The sequence below is a fragment of the Salminus brasiliensis genome, chromosome 1 (assembly GCF_030463535.1).
Source record: "Salminus brasiliensis chromosome 1, fSalBra1.hap2, whole genome shotgun sequence".
NCBI classification, from domain to species: Eukaryota; Metazoa; Chordata; class Actinopteri; order Characiformes; family Bryconidae; genus Salminus; species Salminus brasiliensis.
This window is the reverse complement of record NC_132878.1, coordinates 457,515-475,989: the sequence shown is the minus strand read 5'-3', so window position 1 is coordinate 475,989 and position 18,475 is coordinate 457,515. Positions and strand designations below refer to the sequence as shown.

Below are 18,475 nucleotides of genomic sequence, written 5' to 3'. Positions count from 1 at the left end.
CCAGCTTTGAGTAAACAAAAGGGGTAGCTGGAGAACCAGCTGCCTGAACTAGATAACAGGGCAAGCCCAACCTGAGTATGCTGTGACTGCCCCGTGAGCTTGAGCCGCCAAGGAGCATGAACTGGAAGCAGCGTAGCACGCTTGCCTCTAAAACCAGACTCAGAATACCTGCCAAAAGGAACACGCCACGGACGCGTGGAGAATCAATTTACAGCAGTGAGTCTCTGTAGAGAGGCTCCTTAAATGCCCCCAGTCCCAGGTGCAACACATGAACACGAAATGAACACAAATGAACCGGAAATGAGGTGGAAGTCCTTATAAGGGCCTGTGGGCGGTGACCCAGGATCGCCCCGGGGGAGGGCACGATATCCAGGGCCTGACAGATAGTTAAAAACATTAAATATTTTTATTAGAATAATATACACTTCTCATTCTCATTCAAATTATGACATCACATTAACATGGACATATCATTACACAAAACCAATCAAGCTGTAATTTTTTCTTGTAAATAACTACAATATTGTTCAGCACTACTGAAGAACAATGAACATTGCATCACTCCATAAAACAAACGTTAAAATAATCAAATTCAACAATACAAGAAAGAGCAGTTATTTGTTCAGGATAATCATTGAACAATTCAGTACCTGATAAAAAGATCCCTCTAATCTTAGACTCTACTAAACACAAGTCAATAAGGAGACCATAATACTGTACTCTGCACCCAAATCCTCTCAGAAGAGGAGGGTCTTCAGTCTGGGTTTGAAGACAGCGATCTGATGAGGGCAGCAGCTACAGGAAGCCAGTGTAGAGAACGCAGCAGAGGAGGAGCTGAACTTGGCTGAATTTAGGAACGTGGAAGACGACCCGACCCGCTGTGTTCTGGATCAGCTGCAGGGGTCTGATGGTCTGGAAGTGAGGAGAGACTGAACGAGCACCTGCACGACTCTCTAGAGAGGAAGGGTCGAATTCTCCGGATGTTGTACAGGAGAAATCTGCAGGACTGATTGCTCCATCGGAGAAATGTGTCTGCACTGTGTTGTAATGTCTGTATGCACTTGTTCTGTGTGGCACTTGTGCATATCTAACTGAACACTGTCAGTTCCTAAAGATAAAAGATTTATCTTCAAATTACACAGAAGTAAGATATGGAGTTCCACAAGGCTCTATTCTAGGACCGCTATTATTTACATTACACATGTTAGCACTGGGCTCAGTTATAAGCAGACATGGCGTTAATTTCCACTGTTCTGCAGATGACACACAACTCTATATATCAGCCAAACCTGACGATAAATCTAAAATCTTCTATTAACATATAAAGCCCTGCATGACCTCCTGAGCACCTGCCAGATCTAATTTACCATTACATACACTACCATTCCTTAGATCTTAGGGTGCTGCTTCTTAGTAGTTCCCAAATTTCAAAAACCCAGCAGGGGGAGGAGCCTTTTTTTTATAAAGCCTCTAACTCTGGAATAACCTTCCAGATAATGTTCGGGACTCAGACTCAGTCTCAGTCTTTAAATCTAGGCTGAAACTCATCTGTTTAGTTCAGCTTTTGGTAATTAATGTTTCTTAGATAAGGGCTGCAGGTCCAGGGGTTCGCGGACCCAGGGAATTGTAGTACACTAAGATGCTGGAGCTGTCGTCTCGCTGCTTACACGCCATCACTCAGGTTTGTTGACGGTGGAGCAGATGGACGCTAGTGTTTCAGGGAGCTCCCGTGTCTGTGTTACCTTCTGGCTCTCTCCTTTTAATTAGGCTGTTATAGTCAGACCTGCCGGAGTCGTCAGACACACTCAGATACTGATCAACATTCTCTGCTCTCTATAAAATCCTCTCAGAAGTAACCCCTTAATAATGAACTTTCTGTTAATTATTTATTATTAATGAAGCATTATTATTAGTGTACCACTACAGTATTATTCAGACCTGTTACGTGTATGAGCATGAACAGAAGATCACTGTAGCTCACTGTAAAATACCTCATTAAAGCTGATATTCAGATACTGTCTAATCTCACACACCTCCAGCTTATAAAGGACTTAAAGCTCATTCTAAACTCTCTGTAAATAAAGAATCAGATGTTTCTGATTCTGATTCAAACAGCAGTGGGTGAATTAGAGAAGTGCAGTTCTACACAGGGAACTGAGGAGGGCAGTAAAGAGTGAGTTCAGAGGAAGAGGAAAGTAAAAGTGAAAGGGTTTATACCGACAGATCTGCAGGAGCTGCTGAGGTAAACTCCATCAGACAGTCGGAGTGTTACAGAAACTGTAAGAATTTATTCTGCTCTGTTTAAAAACAGCTGTTCAGTTATTTATTCAGGAGCTGTGTGTGTGTGTGTGTGTGTGTGTGTGTGTGTGTGATTATTACAGTGTTTGTTTTCTCTGATTTCTGTTGCATGTATTAATGCATATTAATGAGGTGTTTTCTGTAGAATATTAGAATATTAGAGATTAAATATTAAATGTAAGTGAGGACATAAATAATCAGGAGTCTGATTTTATGATTCTGGAGCTTCTGAGAATGTTCTGGACTTTTGGTTTCAGTTCAGCTGAGTGAAAATTCAGACATCTGATCTGTGGGTGGAGGTAAGTACCTGATACTCCTGATCGGCTCGTTCAGAACTCTTTACTTCAGTTTATTAATGATGTGATTGCTTGTGACATGCTGTCTGATCTCCCTTCATCAGATTAGATGAGTAAAAGAAGACTCTCACATAAGAGCATGGATCTTGGAAAGGCAGTTGGTGAGTATGTTTGGTTATTATGGGAGTTCACACAGTGTGAGGAGATCAGAAGGTGGAAAGCTGTGATGTGGAAGCATGGAAAGGGACACATGAGTCAGCAGTGTCAGAGGACGAGGAGACAGGAAGAGATAAAGGCCGAATGAGTGACATCACACATCTTCAACTGAAGTTAAGAGCTCTCTGTCTTGGAAACTTAAGCTTTCAGCAGCACTCAACTAATGATCTAAATGGAGGAGTGGATATATTTACTCTGTCCCAGAAAGAGAACAGAAATCACTGAAAGTCCAATATTCACCTTCATGTTCATGATTAGTGGATTGAAACTGTATTTCTGAGCGTTGTGTAAGGTCAGCAGGTCTTATTTTAAATGTTCTTATCTTCCTGGTCAGGGTGGTTGAAGAACACATCCGGATTTAAGACAGAAAAAAACCCTGGACAGGGAGGCAGTCCATCAGAGGGTACCACACACACACACACACACACACACACACACACACACACACACACATACACACACACACTCACCCTAGGGGCAGAGGGGAGAACTGCCCAGACATAGACCAGATCAAGGATTGAACCCACAGCTCCTACCTGTTCCACCACTGGTCGTGCATTCTTGATGTTTTCAAGAGATAAAACATCTTTGAGAAGTTACTTATTTGTGATTCAAATGATAAACTAGCATTCAGGGCTGAAACGAGTTTAGCTGTTTAGCTTGTGATTGGACTGAAACAGAAAGGGTCACAGATAAGTGAACTCAGGGCCCAACAGCAGCTCCTCTGTTACTGAGAAGGTCATTTCTACTGCTTAATGTCCTTAAATGTTAACGTCCATCATGTGTCACTGTGTCAGACACAATGAACCCAGTGAGTGTTCTTTGGTTATTGATCTTTAATGATCTTGAACATAATATAAACACACAAAACTGGAAAGATCCTGTCCAGAACCATCCTCTCCAACCATGATCTGATCATCTGCAGCTGATCTTCTGCTCCTGACTCTGATTCTACACATTAGAAGGAGTGATAAATGTGGGGGGTGAACTTTCTCCTCACAGGAAAATGACATTTCTATTCATTCTGTTTAATAAATGTAATTAAAGACGTTTCTTCAGGTGTGAGAGTTTAGTCAGATCACCTCCATCTCCCAGAGAAGATCAGATGAAGATCAAATGTCAAACGTGTCTAGTGAAAGGAGATAAAGAGAGAACACAGAGAGCCGCTTCACTTTCACTGCCAGGGTCCATTTATCAGAACATTAAGGTACTAAATTCTGGTCTCTTTAGATAGGTTAATGATGTTGAACTCCAGCAGCTTTTCTACAGAAACACTTCCTGAAGTGACTGGTAATGTGAATCAGAGCTCACTTCACTGTTAAATCAGTAAGAGTCCACTGAATCTGTCCCCTCCACGGTCTCAGGAGAGTGTATTCTCCACAATTCTGACAATGGCAAGTGTTAAATTTCATAAAGCCACAAACAAGAATTGAAGAACTTCATTTTAAACCAATGTGCTGCTGTTTTATTTCCATTGTGGCAACCAGGTTAAATGAGAATACGTGTCCACAAATATTTGGACATGTAGTGTACCACTGATTTCTCTGGATGCTGATGGTGTGTTATTTCTGTTCTAGGAGAGCTGAAGTTCTGCTGCTGTGGGACTGGAAACAGACGTCCTTCAGCTCAGAAGTTTATTAAATCATTAAAGGCAGAAATCCACGGCCTGAAGGAGGTGTCTAACGAAGCAGAGGCTGATGTCAGTCTGCTGTTCTGTCCAGATGAAACCAACATTGAAGCAGAACTGAATCAGAAGTTATCAGGTACTCAGTTCACCGTGTTCAGACTGGAGCATTAATGCAGTAACCTCTCTGAAGGAAGAATCTGGGCTGACAGAGTTACTGGAACACGGTGGACATGAATGTTTCACTGTTTTAATGCAGAACCCAAGCCTGCTGTTCTAGTGGTTCTCCATCCCACATCTGACCCGGAAGCCCCGGTTCCAGACAGCAGCAGGAGTGTAAGAAGAGAGAATACACTCACTGTGGACTGTCTGTACCAAGAAGATAAAGAAGTGGAAATAAAGACGAGACCAGCAGTGGATGCAGTCACAAAGTGGATAAAAGACACGGTATTTAATCAATTATTATTTTTATTACTATTCTTCTTCTTCTTCTTCTTCTTATTATTATTATTAATAATAATAATAATAATATGTATGTGGGTAATTGTTTAGTCTACTGGGGATAATTCATCATTTGTGTGTGATAAATTTATCACTGCGTGTTAGAATGCACTGATGGAACAGTGGGGAACGCTGCAGACATTTCAGATTATAACTGACTTGCTGAAAACCCCAGCTAAGACGAGCTTTTATTGCTAGCTGCTTTCAGATGGTCTAGGGTGGTGTCTGATGGTCAAGGTAGTGGACAAGTTGGATGTCTAACTTCTCAGATTCAAACATACCCTATGCTGGTCAAGTGTTGAAATTCAATGAAATATTCAAATGACTCGTTTTAAACAGTTTATAGAGGATTAAAGTGGATAAGTGTCACACATGCTCATTTAGATCCTTTACTGTGTAAACACTGATAAACACTGATGTTCTCCTTTTCAGCTCAATCAAGAGGATGGATCAAAAACAAGTGAGTTAATCAATATTATTACTGGTCACATTCGATCTGTGATATGAATTCTAAAAGGAACATGGTAAAAATTCTAATAAAATCAGCTATAACAGATATTGATGTTTTATATTTTGCCTCTCTAACAGGAAGTTCCACAGGTCCAGAACCCCCGGTGAGTTCTCCTTCTGCATACCTAACTGCTGAAAATGTACAGAACTGCTAATGAACAGACTGAAATCCTTCAGTTTTTAGTCCCTCTACAACACCGTTAACAAATGTATAAATGTAAATGTCTGTTTTCTGTTTTTCATTTTTTTAAAAACAGGTAAAAAAATCTAAAAAAGAGCCACCAGCTGCTGCAGGTGAGATGTTGTGGAGTGAATGCCAGTTTACGTTATTAACATGTCATAACTGCCTATCATGAAGCATTACCTTTAGCACAGCTTCAACATAAAAACAAAATTAGGGAGACAAAAGCGTCCCTTTAAAACGAGGACAACTGACTAATATACAAAATATGGAGCAAGAAAATTCACAACCCGTCCATTTAGTCATTATATCCTTTATATATTATTCAGTCCTCTATCCTCGTGGAACAGACAGTCCACAGTGAGTGTATTCCCTCTGTCTACACTCCTGCTGCTGTCTGGTACCGTGGCCTCTGGGTCAGATGTGTGATGGAGAACCACTAGAACAGCAGGCTTGGGTTCTGTAGCACAGTAAACCTCTTATGTTAAATTGTTTCTGTTGGTGAGGACACTACTTTAGGTTTTACTTAGTTCAAGAGTTTAAAAAGCGAAGACATAGAATTAGTGACGATTAGGTGGATGAACCGAGAAATCTTAACAACTACACAAAGGCGTGTGATACAGGCTGTAGTGTTTTACCCATAACTCGTTACAATGGCAGCAGCAACAATAGGTGTTATCTACTGCTTACTTAGTGACTCTTCAGTGGAACAGAACCGTGCACTTACCTTCACCAGGAAAAATAGATCAACTGAACTAAAACAATTAGGTGCAGACTAGGGGTCTAGGCACCTCAGGATTTGATTCGATTACGTTTTAGAGGGCTCCGAGCATTATTAATGCTTCTTTTTTCTATACAGGGTTTATTTTTGTTTTGATTTCATGTTTTAGACCAATATCTTTTATTAATGAAACAAATAATGTAGTGAGAACTGGAAGGTTCTGTATTGGAGCTGCAGTGGAAAAGGTAGTTTTACCCTGTGTAACCTTTCCAGATCTCTGCCTCTCGACCGTAGTCGTGACTGCTCAGGGCAACTTTTCCAACACAAGCTCCACAGTTTAACAGTTTAACTTTAATCTATCCTGGGGTAATGCTCATTTTGGGCCGCTTCCACTGACAAAGATGAGTTAAACTGGGCTGGCGGTGAAGTACTGAGCTTTTATTGCACATAAAACTAAAGAAGCCGAGGGACTAACATAAAAAGAGAGAAAAAGAAATGAGGGCGCTAGAGAGCATTTCAGGTGCTGCACACGACTGCAACCTCACTACAGTTACCATAATGCAATGCGCTCCAAACCCTTTACATTTAGAAAATCAATTTGACATTTGTGAATTGATTCAGAATCATTTACATCCGAATCGATTTTTCACCACCTCTAATACAGACCATAACAAACACTAAAGCACGTAATATGAAATATAATTCTACAACACACCAAAACCTCAGCACAGATTTAATGTGTTGCCGAGGTTAGTTTAGTAACGTGTGTAAACCTGCAGCCAGATTTACAAAAGTGTCTTAAGAAAGAAATTCCGCTTGGATGGGTTTTTTTCCTAAATATGGACTAAATATGAATGAAAAGATGAACTAATATTCTTTATCAAAACCTTCCTAATAATTTTCAGATTTTTCTTCACTTCAGAAAGATTCTACGAACAACCGGTATTCTCCAAAAATGTTCTAATCTAACGTTCTTAACCTAACGATGGCCTCACACTCATCTTGAAAGAGTTCAGAGTGTGATCTTCTAAAATGATCAGTTTAAATAGTTATAATGACAGATATTAGACAGTAATATCTAATTTAACTGGATTAGAGGTGGAGATTGTTCTTAAAATCTTGTGTTTCTGTTGCTCAATCCAGCCCCTGAACACCACATCACACCCTCGTCCGAGCTGACACACAGCTGCTGAGAGCAGAACCAGGATGATAACTGTGTGTTTTCTGTTCTAGGAGACCTGAAGTTCCTGTCCTGGGTGTCTGGAAAGACTCTGGGTTCAGATGAGGGATTCATAAGAAAGCTGATAGACGGTAAACCCGGCCTGAAGGAGGTGTCTACTGTGGAGGAGTGTGATGTCATTCTGGCTTTCTGTCCTGTTGTCTCTCGAACTGGAACCGACATTGAATCAGCTCTGAAGAAGCTTCAGCAGTTATCAGGTAGCAGCTGTGTGCTCAGTCTGAAGCTTTAAGGTAGACTAGTACTGTTAGGGTTTGAGGACAGTTAGGATCATCTCTATATTCCTGTGAATGAATGAAGCTCTGTGCTGCTACAGAAACCAAGCCTGCTGTTCTAGTGGTTCTCCATCACACATTTGACCCGGAGGCCACGGTACCAGACAGCAGCAGGAGTGTAGACAGAGGGAATACACTCACTGTGGACTGTCTGTTCCACGAGGATAGAGGACTACTGCAATGCTCCAGGAATCAGAGAGCACTGGAGAAAGTTACACAGTGGATCAAACCTCAGGTATTTTCAGAATTCCTTCAACACAGACATTCTGTTATAATTTAACTGCTGCTTAAATATGAATGAAATGTATGTTCACATGTGAAGGACACCAAAGTACAGCATTACAGTTTGAGATTAGTAATATAATTCCGTTATCTTTTAATGTATCCGGAACAACAGAATCTCACACACCGCAGTCTTCAACATGTTATATCACACTCAAACAGATCCCTCACTGCACCTAAACACTGATGCTTTCTCTTTCTTTTTAGGAGAGAAGTCAGGGTGTATCACAGAGGGGTAAGTCATGCCTCATCAATTTACTACTGGTTATTATTATTATTATTATTATCATATGTACTGTATTCTCCAGCACTGATACTAAATTAGGTCTATTGTATGTTTTGTCTAATGAATCCATTTGTAGACTCTTTGTGGTGCATCCTGCCAGACAGCACAGGTCCAGTCCCCCAGGTGAGGGTTTAGTCAGTACTCTCATTCTACACACTTTACTGCTGTTTATTTACTGAAGCAATAAACTGCACTAAAACTCTAAATGGAAACTCCACATTCAGAGAGAGCTGTAAACTGTACTCTATCATTCCCACTATCTTTCAGCGAGAGGGAGGAGAGTCTGAACCGGCAGCAGCAGAAAATGCAGGTAAGTCTGCATATAAAGCTCCTATGAAGGCTAGTCTAATACACATCATACACATTGTTATAGAGTGCCCTCCATAATGTTTGAGAAAAAGACATGCCCAAGCCATGACACCCCACCACTGGGTTTGCTTTGGATGGTGGGTAAACCCTTTTTGTCTTCACACTTTGCTTTTGCCATGAGACTCTGCTGTATCTCTGCTCCGTATTACGCAACATAGCGCAAAAGCCCTGTGTTACCTTTCCAACACTAGCTCCAGGGCCAGAAGTTTAACTTCCAGTCTATTCTGGGGTAATGCTTATAATTTGTGGCACTTTTCCACTGGCCGAGATGAGTTAACCTGGGATGGCAGAAGATGAGGGGCTAACATGAAAAAGAGAGAAAAGGAAGCAAGGAAGTGACAGAGAGGATTTCAGGTGCTGCATGCGGCTGCAACTACAGAAAAACTCAATACAGTTACACTATATTGCCAAAAGTATTCACTCACCCATCCAAGTCACTGAATTCAGGTGTTCCAATCAATTCTATAGCCACAGGTTTATAAAACCAATCAAACATTTCACAAACATTAGTGGAAGAATGGGTCGCTTTTAGGAGCTCAGTAAATTCCAGCATGAGACTGTGATCGGACGCCACGTTATACAATTTCCTCACTACTAAATTTTCCACAGTGAGAACGATAGCAGCTCAGCCACGAAGCCGTCAGCCATGTAAAATGAAAGAGCAGGGTCAGCGGATGCTGAGGCGCATTGTGTGCAGAGGTCACCGACTTTCTGCAGAGTTGACCGCTACAGACCTCCAAACTTCATGTGGTCTTCAGATTAGCTCTGGAACAGAGATCGTAGAGAGCTTAGTGGAATGGGTTTACGGCTGAGCAGCTGCATCCAAGCCTTACATCAGCTAGCACAATGCAAGACGTCGGATGCAGTGGTGTAAAGCACGCTGCCACTGGACTCTAGACCAATCACACTTCTCCATCTGGCAATCTGATAGACGAGTCTGGGTTTGGCAGTTGCCAGGAGAACGGTACTTGTCTGACTGCATTGTGCTGAGTGTAAAGTTTGGTGGAGGGGGGATCATGGTGTGGGGTTGTTTTTCAGGAGTTGGGTTTGGCCCCTGTGAAAGTGAAAGGAACCCTAAATGATTCAGCAGACCAAGAGATTTTGGTCAGTTTCATGCTCCCAGCTTTGTGGGAACAGTTTGGGGACGACCCCTTCCTGGTTCAACATGACTGCGCACCAATGCAACAAGCAAGGTCCATTAAGACATGGATGAGTGAGAGAGCTTTGGGATGAATTAGAGCGCAAACTACGAGCCAGGCCTTCTTGTCCAACATCAGTGTCTGACCTCACACATGCGCTTCTTTCCTAAACCCTGTGGAAAGCCTTCCCAAAAGAGCTGAAGCTGCCATAGCTGCAGAGAGTGGTCCGACATCATATTAAACCCTTTGGATTAAGAATGGATGTCACTCAAGTTCATATGCGTACGAAGGCAGGCAAGCGATTACTTTTGGCAATACAGTGTACCATAATGCAATGTAGGGCTGGGTGACAAAAATCCTCTCAATATATTTTAGCTGAATGGCGATACACAATACCATATTATAGACTTTTTGAAAAAATTGTAAAAATATTTTATGAACATTATATAAACACAGGTCAAACTGTTATCATCCATGCCATGTCCTGTAATAAATTAGTTGACTTTTTAATAACTGTATGTTAAATAGAACTTTGTTAAATGAAAGCTAATTTAACTCTAATGAAATATTATTAACACCTCACTGTACATTAGAGATTGATTTACATTTTGTTACAATTTGAAGTTAGTAGGCCTATATAAAAGGTTTTTGTTTTTAAAAACAAAAGTAGGGTATACTTCTAAAAAAAAGGGTAGTCTAAGGACATTTTACATTGTATGCTGTAGCTTATTTAATAGAGAATGTTTTTTTATGAAATAAGTAACAAAAGTATATTAGTTTAGTATATCCCTGAATATCCCTCTGTATACATCCCGATATATTTTAAAAATCTATACATATCTGTCATGGCGGGTTAGGCCAGACACAGAGGGATGAACACTCGCAGAGATGGACTCAATGTAAGTAGTTTATTTAACAAAACCAGACAAACAAACGGGGCAAGTGAGCAAAAGATGCAGCAGCTAAAGATCATAAACCTGAATACAGTGATCAACATTACCAGAACATGGCAAATCTGAAAACAAACAGACCTGAGACGGGGGATTTAGCTGGAGAACCAGCTACTTGGCAAAAGCGGCTAGGCCGACCCAACCTGGAAATGTTGCGTGGCATAGGGTCGCCTAGCTGGAACGTGAGTCGTGGGTATCTTACCGCGGATAGCGAGCAAACCTCGCTGAATGCTAGAACCTTGTGGCTTGCTCGTAAACAACAGAGTCGAGTGGAAGCTGGCCTAAACACTACGTGGTTACAGACGAGAACCTCTCGGACTACCTCGAGGTTTCTTAACCGTTTATCCATTTAATTCTCGGTGTCGAACAGAGCGTCGACGCCCCTTAAGTACCCCCCGTCTCAGGTGAAACACATCAACAAAACAAGTCATGACAAACCTGAATCAAAACACGTGAACATTGAACAAACATGAACACAAATGAACAAGAACCGAGTCTGTGAATCAAAACCAGAACGAAAACACAACAAAAGTCCTTATGTGAGCCTGTGGGCGGCTGACAGTAGGGCCAAGGAGCCGCAGGCTCTGGACCCGACACGGGTACGGATGCAGAGGGCGCCGTTGTAGCAGGGGCCGATGTGGAGGGCACTGGCGTAGCAAGGCATACATTTACATTTGAGGCATTTAGCAGATGCTCTTATCGAGAGCGACTTACAGAAGTGCTTTACTATTTACCCAAGAAAAACCTCAGCTAGTTAGAATTGGACCAAAAATTCAAAGATACCTCCAATCTTAGATTCTTTTAAACACAAGTCAGTAAGGAGACCACTCTGCTATTCACCCAAGTCCTCTCAGAAGAGGAGGGTCTTCAGTCTGGGTTTGAAGACAGTGAGCGTTGGACTCTGCTGTTTGGACAAGTTCGTTCCACCACTTCGGTGCAGGACAGTAAAAAGTCTGGACGCTCATCTTCCGTGGATCTTAAAGGATGGCGGGTCGAGCCAAGCCGTACTTGAAGCTGGATGGGCTCTTGGTGCAGATCGGCTTTTGACCATCGCCATCAAGTACGGAGGGGCTGGCTGGTCCAGTCTTGGCTTTGTAGACCAGAGTCAGGGCTCTGAATCTGATGAGGGCAGCAGCTACAGGAAGCCAGTGAAGAGAGAACCCAGCAGAGGAGGAGCTGAACATGGCTGAACTTAGGAGCACAGAGGGAGACCAGCCAGAAGAGAGCTGCAGTGGTCAAGTCTTGAAGTGAGGAGAGACTGAAAGAGCACCTGGGCGACTCTCTAGAGAGGAAGGGTGGAATTCTCCGGATGTTGTACAGGAGGAATCTGCAGGACCGAGTCAGAACTGCAACATGACCTGAGAACGATAACTGATCATCCATGACTACACCAAGACTTCCAGCTTCTGTAGAAGGAGTGACCAGTGAGTTCTCAAAGGAGATGGCAAGATCGTTTTTAGGTCCAGCAGTTCCCGGGATGTACAGCAGCTCCGTCTTGCTGGGGTTGAGTGTGAGGTGGTGAGCCTTCATCCAAGAAGAGACATCAGTGAGACATGCTCTCAGGGTACGCCCGTGTCCGTGTCCGCTGCTGCCTGTTTGGTGGCCATGCTGAAACCTAGATGGACTTGTGCCTGTCTGACACTATTAATATCACCACTATCAAATTTCTGTTGTATTTGCTTTGGTCATTTTGTGAGTCCCTTGGTTCCTCCCAAGGTTTCTTCCTCCAGCTCTGAGGGAGTTTTTCCTTGCCACTGTCGCCGTTGGTTTGCTCACGGGGGTCTTTGACCCTTCATGTTATTCCTTCTTTCTTCTCTGTCTCTGTCCTTTATTAAGTACTAATTATGTAAAGCTGCTTTGTGACGACAACAGTTGTAAAAAGCGCTATACAAATAAATTTGACTTGACTTGACATGCTGAGATGCAGGTGGAGACCTGTGTGTCAGACTGTGGGAAAGAGAGCTTGAGTTGACTGTCATCGGCGTAACAGTGGTAAGAGAATCCATGAGAGGAGATCACTTTACCAAGAGAGCGAGTGTAGAGTGAGAGAAGAAAAGGACCAAGAACCTAGGTTGAAGGAGCACAGAGGGGGAGTGAGAAGGAGAGAAAGTGGTGATCAGAGAAGTCCAGAGGAGTCACAGCCACGTCCAGAGCAGGGACAGGTCTGCTGAAGATCAGGTCCAGAGTGTTCCCTGCTCTGTGTGCTGGTGCAGACTGGCTGGACGTGAGACCAAAGGATGAGAGCAATGGAAGAAGGCATGAAGACTGGAGCTTCTCTGATGGAAGGCTAAAGTCGCCAAGTAGAATAAGTGAGGCGTCAACAGGGAGTCCACTCAAGAGAACGTTCAGTTCATCAACGAAACTGCCCAAAGGACCAGGAGGAGGATAGAGAACAGTGATGTGAGTCTAGTGGGAGAAGAGACAGGAACAGCACGGTGTTCAAAAGAGGAAACATCAAGATTAAAAAAAGAGGGCGGGGTGAAGCGCCACAGAGGAGAGAGGAGCGAGCCTGTGCCGCCGCCCCTGCCAGTCCTTCGTGGAGAGTGGGAAAAGGCAAAGGTGGACGACAAAGCAGCTGGAGGTGCAGAGCTCTCTGGGGTGATCCACGTCTCAGTCAGAGTCAGGAGGTTCAGAGAGCGAGCAGAAGCAGAAGCTGAGATGAACTCTGCCTTCTGCAGACTGGCACTTCCACAGTCCTCCAGTCACCATCACCTTGGTATCAGAACAGGGGGGGTAAATGAGGTCACTGGAACTGCGGTGTCTGCTTCGGTATCTGCACCTCTGGCTGCTGTCAGAAGTGTGGACAGGAACTGCAAAGCACATCTTCAAGTACAGCACAAACAGAGTTATGAGTTTTTGCAGTTGATATTCTAGTGAGGAGTCAGAACAAACGTGCAACAGGACGAGGAGACAGGAAGAGATAAAGGCCGAATGAGTGACATCACACATCTTCAACTGAAGTTAAGAGCTCTCTGTCTTGGAAACTTGCTTTCAGCAGCACTCAAATAATGATCTAAATGGAGGAGTGGATATATTCACTCTGTCCCAGAAAGAGAACAGAAATCACTGAAAGTCCAATATTCACCTTCATGTTCAAGATTAGTGGATTGAAACTGTATTTCTGAGCGTTGTGTAAGGTCAGCAGGTCTTATTTTAAATGTTCTTATCTTCCTGGTCAGTTTTTAGTCCCTCTGCAACACCGTTAACAAATGTATAAATGTAAATGTCTGTTTTCTGTTTTTCATTTTTTTAAAAACAGGTAAAAAAATCTAAAAAAGAGCCACCAGCTGCTGCAGGTGAGATGTTGTGGAGTGAATGCCAGTTTACGTTATTAACATGTCATAACTGCCTGTCATGAAGCATTACCTTTAGCACAGCTTCAACATAAAAACAAAATTAGGGAGACAAAAGCGTCCCTTTAAAACGAGGACAACTGACTAATTTACAAAATATGGAGCAAGAAAATTCACAACCCGTCCATTTAGTCATTATATCCTTTATATATTATTCAGTCCTCTATCCTCGTGGAACAGACAGTCCACAGTGAGTGTATTCCCTCTGTCTACACTCCTGCTGCTGTCTGGTACCGTGGCCTCTGGGTCAGATGTGTGATGGAGAACCACTAGAACAGCAGGCTTGGGTTCTGTAGCACAGTAAACCTCTTATGTTAAATTGTTTCTGTTGGTGAGGACACTACTTTAGGTTTTACTTAGTTCAAGAGTTTAAAAAGCGAAGACATAGAATTAGTGACGATTAGGTGGATGAACCGAGAAATCTTAACAACTACACAAAGGCGTGTGATACAGGCTGTAGTGTTTTACCCATAACTCGTTACAATGGCAGCAGCAACAATAGGTTATTGTCACGCCCGCGCCGCCGTGCCCGCCCCAGGGGCGGTCTCGGGCCACGGCTCACAGGCGATCAAGAACTCCCCCTTCAAAGTCTTGTCATGTTCATGTCATGTTAAGTTATGTTCTGTACTTTTATGTTGAAAAGGACTCTTGTGTTGACCCCCCTCGTCACCATCTTGGTTTTAGGTTGTTTGTCATGTGTCTGTTCATCGTTTGGTTTATGTGTTACACCTGTGGGCTGGTGTATTTAAGGAGGGCTAGTGTCAGCTGCCGGTTGCCGAGGATTACCCTTAGTGCACCTCATGCACCCAGGTTATTGTTTATGGTATTGTACAGGTTGTTCATGGTAGAGACTCAGGATTCATTGGTCTAGTCTGTAGAGTCCATCCTTGTACAGAGGACTCTTTCAACCTAGCTAGCTTAGCAGGGAAAGCTAAAGGTGCAGTAAAGGTCCAGTAAAGGTGCACGTATTTGTCACTGTACAGTGTACAGTGCATTTAACCCATCTGGTAGTGAACACACACACACACACATGTTTTAGGGGCAGTGAGTACACACACACACTAGTGAACTAGGGGCAGTGAGTACAGACACACCCCCAGAGCGGTGGGCAGCCAACTCCAGCGCCCGGGGAGCAGAGAGGGTAAAGGGCCTTGCTCAAGGGCCCAACAGTGGCAGCTTGCCGAGCCCGGGAATCGAACCCACAACCCTGTTATCGATATCCCGGCGCTCTAACCGCTGAGCCACCACTGCCCCATTAGGGAGCTACTGCATGTCTGCGGCGATCTCTCGCCAAGCTTCATGGGTTCAGCGAGCTTGGGTCCAGGAGCTCCGGGAGTGAGCGACTCTCCAGCTCGTTTCAGTAGTTAGCTCTCCTCATCGTCGGACCGGATCAGTCGTCTAGGTTTGGCGGCTGACTCCTCACGCTCTCAAGTCTAGTAAGTTCAATGCGCCTGACTAGCGCTCCTCTATATGTTCTAGTTCTTAGTTTCTCCAGGCTCGGCTTGGAGGTTTGTTTCTGAGTAATGGTATTGGCTCAGTCCCGGCAGCTAGCACTGCCCTAGTGCCTCACCAGCCCCAGGTGTGTTCCTTTTGTTTGCCCAGTATGGTTTGTTTAGTTCTTCCTTAACCCTGGTAATCATTGCTGCATTTCTGTTTTGTTTACGGTTTATTGTGACCAATAAACTCTCTCGCCTTGGTCCCCTGCGAGTGTTCACCCATTCTTGTCAGACCGTGTGGATCATGACAGTTATCTACTGCTTACTTAGTGACTCTTCAGTGGAACAGAACCATGCACTTACCTTCATCAGGGAAAATAGATCAACTGAACTAAAACAATTAGGTGCAGACTAGGGGTCGGAATTTCTAGGCACCTCATGATTTGATTCGATTACGTTTTAGAGGGCTCGAGGGCACGACTGCAACCTCACTACAGTTACCATAATGCAATGCGCTCCAAACCCTTTACATTTAGAAAATCAATTTGACATTTGTGAATCGATTCAGAATCATTTACATCCGAATCGATTTTTCACCACCTCTAATACAGACCATAACAAACACTAAAGCATGTAATATGAAATATAATTCTACAACACACCAAAACCTCAGCACAGATTTAATGTGTTGCCGAGGTTAGTTTAGTAATGTGTGTAAACCTGCAGCCAGATTTACAAAAGTGTCTTAAGAAAGAAATTCCGCTTGGATGGGCTTTTTTCCTAAATATAGACTAAATATGAATGAAAAGATGAACTAATTTTCTTTATCAAAACCTTCCTAATAATTTTCAGATTTTTCTTCACTTCAGAAAGATTCTACGAACAACCGGTATTCTCCAAAAATGTTCTAATCTAACATTCTTAACCTAACGATGGCCTCACACTCATCTTGAAAGAGTTCAGAGGATAAGCTTCTAAAATGATCAGTTTAAATAGTTATAATGACAGATATTAGACAGTAATGTCTAATTTAACTGGATTAGAGGTGGAGATTGTTCTTAAAATCTTGTGTTTCTGTTGCTCAATCCAGCCCCTGAACACCACATCACACCCTCGTCTGAGCTGACACACAGCTGCTGAGAGCAGAACCAGGATGATAACTGTGTGTTTTCTGTTCTAGGAGACCTGAAGTTCCTGTCCTGTGTGTCTGGAAAGACTCTGGGTTCAGATGAGGGATTCATAAGAAAGCTGATAGACGGTAAACCCGGCCTGAAGGAGGTGTCTACTGTGGAGGAGTGTGATGTCATTCTGGCTTTCTGTCCTGTTGCCTCTCGAGCTGGAACCGACATTGAATCAGCTCTGCAGAAGCTTCAGCAGTTATCAGGTAGCAGCTGTGTGCTCAGTCTGAAGCTTTAAGGTAGAATAGTACTGTTAGGGTTTGAGGACAGTTAGGATCATCTCTATATTCCTGTGAATGAATGAAGCTCTGTGCTGCTACAGAAACCAAGCCTGCTGTTCTAGTGGTTCTCCATCACACATCTGACCCGGAGGCCATGGTACCAGACAGCAGCAGGAGTGTAGACAGAGGGAATACACTCACTGTGGACTGTCTGTTCCACGAGGATAGTGGACTACTGCAATGCTACAGTAATCAGAGAGCACTGGAGAAAGTTACACAGTGGATCAAACCTCAGGTATTTTCAGAATTCCTTCAACACAGACATTCTGTTATAATTTAACTTTTAATTATTATGCAAATGAACAGTAATTAAGAATGCAAAATTACAGAAGAATGTTTAAAGTATCTAAAATAATAGAGGGTATGCACAACATCACAGATGCCGGGGGTCACTGTGGCCACGCACACTGAGTGGCAGTGGCAGCATTCAGTGTGAACGCTGCTAAAACACAAAAGCAGGAAATAGCTGCTGTGCGACTGACTGTACAAACAGATTGAGCAGGAATCCAGAGCTCTTCTTCTACAGACTGCTGAAGGACAAAGACCAGAGAAGCTAATGGATTACTGAAGTTCTGGAACCCAGGCACTGAAACATGTGGGAGCTCAGTGAGTGCTGAAATAACGCTCTGAAAGCAGGGGAAAAAACAAGCTCACTGTAGTTGCCAATTTAGCAAAATGCTAAGATTGATTAGAAGGTAAATCTAGCAAAACCTGGATGAGCCTGTCTACTAAATGATCCTGAAAACAGTGAGAAACCCTCCTAAGACCATTCACTCGACTCTCAGACACGAGGCTTTATCCTCTAAAGGAGGGTAAGACTTGATCCTCAGTTAGCTGGACGTTCCTGGATACACAGTGCTGTCCATGGACCAATGGCTGTTTAGTAGTGTGGATGGATCACTGCCTTTACCTTGAGCAGATAATCGCTTGTTTCGGTCTCAGTTTGGCCATTTTCCACAATAAAAGCTGCAGCCGTGCTTCACCACTCAGTCAGGGGGCATGTCATCAATGCATACCCTTTATTTCTACTGGATTCAATTTTTTCTTTAATAAACCAAGCACAGAAGAGTCACACCCACTACAGCCTTCAACACGGTAGATCACACTCCCTCATACTGACCCCTCACTGCACCTAAACACTGATGTTCTACCTCCCTCTTTAGGCTGGAACCCCTGGGCACAAATCGCCAGGTGAAAGACCAGACAGCACAGGTCCAGTCCCTACAGCAGCAGCAGCCGAGACTGCAGGTGAGTAAAATAAGAATTAGTGAGTGTGGATCTGTTCGAACACTCCCTGACTGAAGCTTTCCTGCAGAGCTTCAGAATAAATCAGTATCTATAT

At 43.2% G+C, this 18,475-nt stretch overlaps 2 protein-coding genes across 3 annotated transcripts in view; both read left to right on the top strand.

The window, feature by feature from the left end:
• The first annotated feature begins 2,195 nt into the window (after positions 1 to 2,195).
• Positions 2,196 to 18,475, top strand: part of LOC140561983 (uncharacterized) — a 16,816-nt gene continuing 536 nt past the window's right edge. Inside the window, exons 1-17 of one of the 2 annotated variants that reach the window (XM_072687356.1) lie at positions 2,196 to 2,279; positions 2,556 to 2,597; positions 2,699 to 2,755; positions 3,145 to 3,213; positions 4,388 to 4,573; positions 4,694 to 4,881; positions 5,368 to 5,395; positions 5,524 to 5,549; positions 5,703 to 5,739; positions 7,581 to 7,784; positions 7,901 to 8,094; positions 8,349 to 8,376; positions 8,504 to 8,550; positions 8,695 to 8,737; positions 16,855 to 17,058; positions 17,175 to 17,368; positions 18,297 to 18,381. In XM_072687356.1, coding sequence (XP_072543457.1) covers positions 2,704 to 2,755; positions 3,145 to 3,213; positions 4,388 to 4,573; positions 4,694 to 4,881; positions 5,368 to 5,395; positions 5,524 to 5,549; positions 5,703 to 5,739; positions 7,581 to 7,784; positions 7,901 to 8,094; positions 8,349 to 8,376; positions 8,504 to 8,550; positions 8,695 to 8,737; positions 16,855 to 17,058; positions 17,175 to 17,368; positions 18,297 to 18,381 — 1,585 coding nt within the window. In that variant the 5' untranslated portion in view covers positions 2,196 to 2,279; positions 2,556 to 2,597; positions 2,699 to 2,703. Of the gene's footprint in view, positions 2,280 to 2,555; positions 2,598 to 2,698; positions 2,756 to 3,144; positions 3,214 to 4,387; positions 4,574 to 4,693; positions 4,882 to 5,367; positions 5,396 to 5,523; positions 5,550 to 5,702; positions 5,740 to 7,580; positions 7,785 to 7,900; positions 8,095 to 8,348; positions 8,377 to 8,503; positions 8,551 to 8,694; positions 8,738 to 16,854; positions 17,059 to 17,158; positions 17,369 to 18,296; positions 18,382 to 18,475 lie in introns of those variants that run through there. The other variant, XM_072687433.1, reaches the window with a different exon arrangement.
• LOC140562113 (uncharacterized) overlaps positions 12,816 to 18,475 on the top strand; it is a 20,409-nt gene continuing 14,749 nt past the window's right edge. The window contains exon 1 of the mRNA XM_072687638.1: positions 12,816 to 14,181. The gene's annotated coding sequence lies outside the window, so the exon portion shown is untranslated. The remainder of the gene's footprint in view (positions 14,182 to 18,475) is intronic.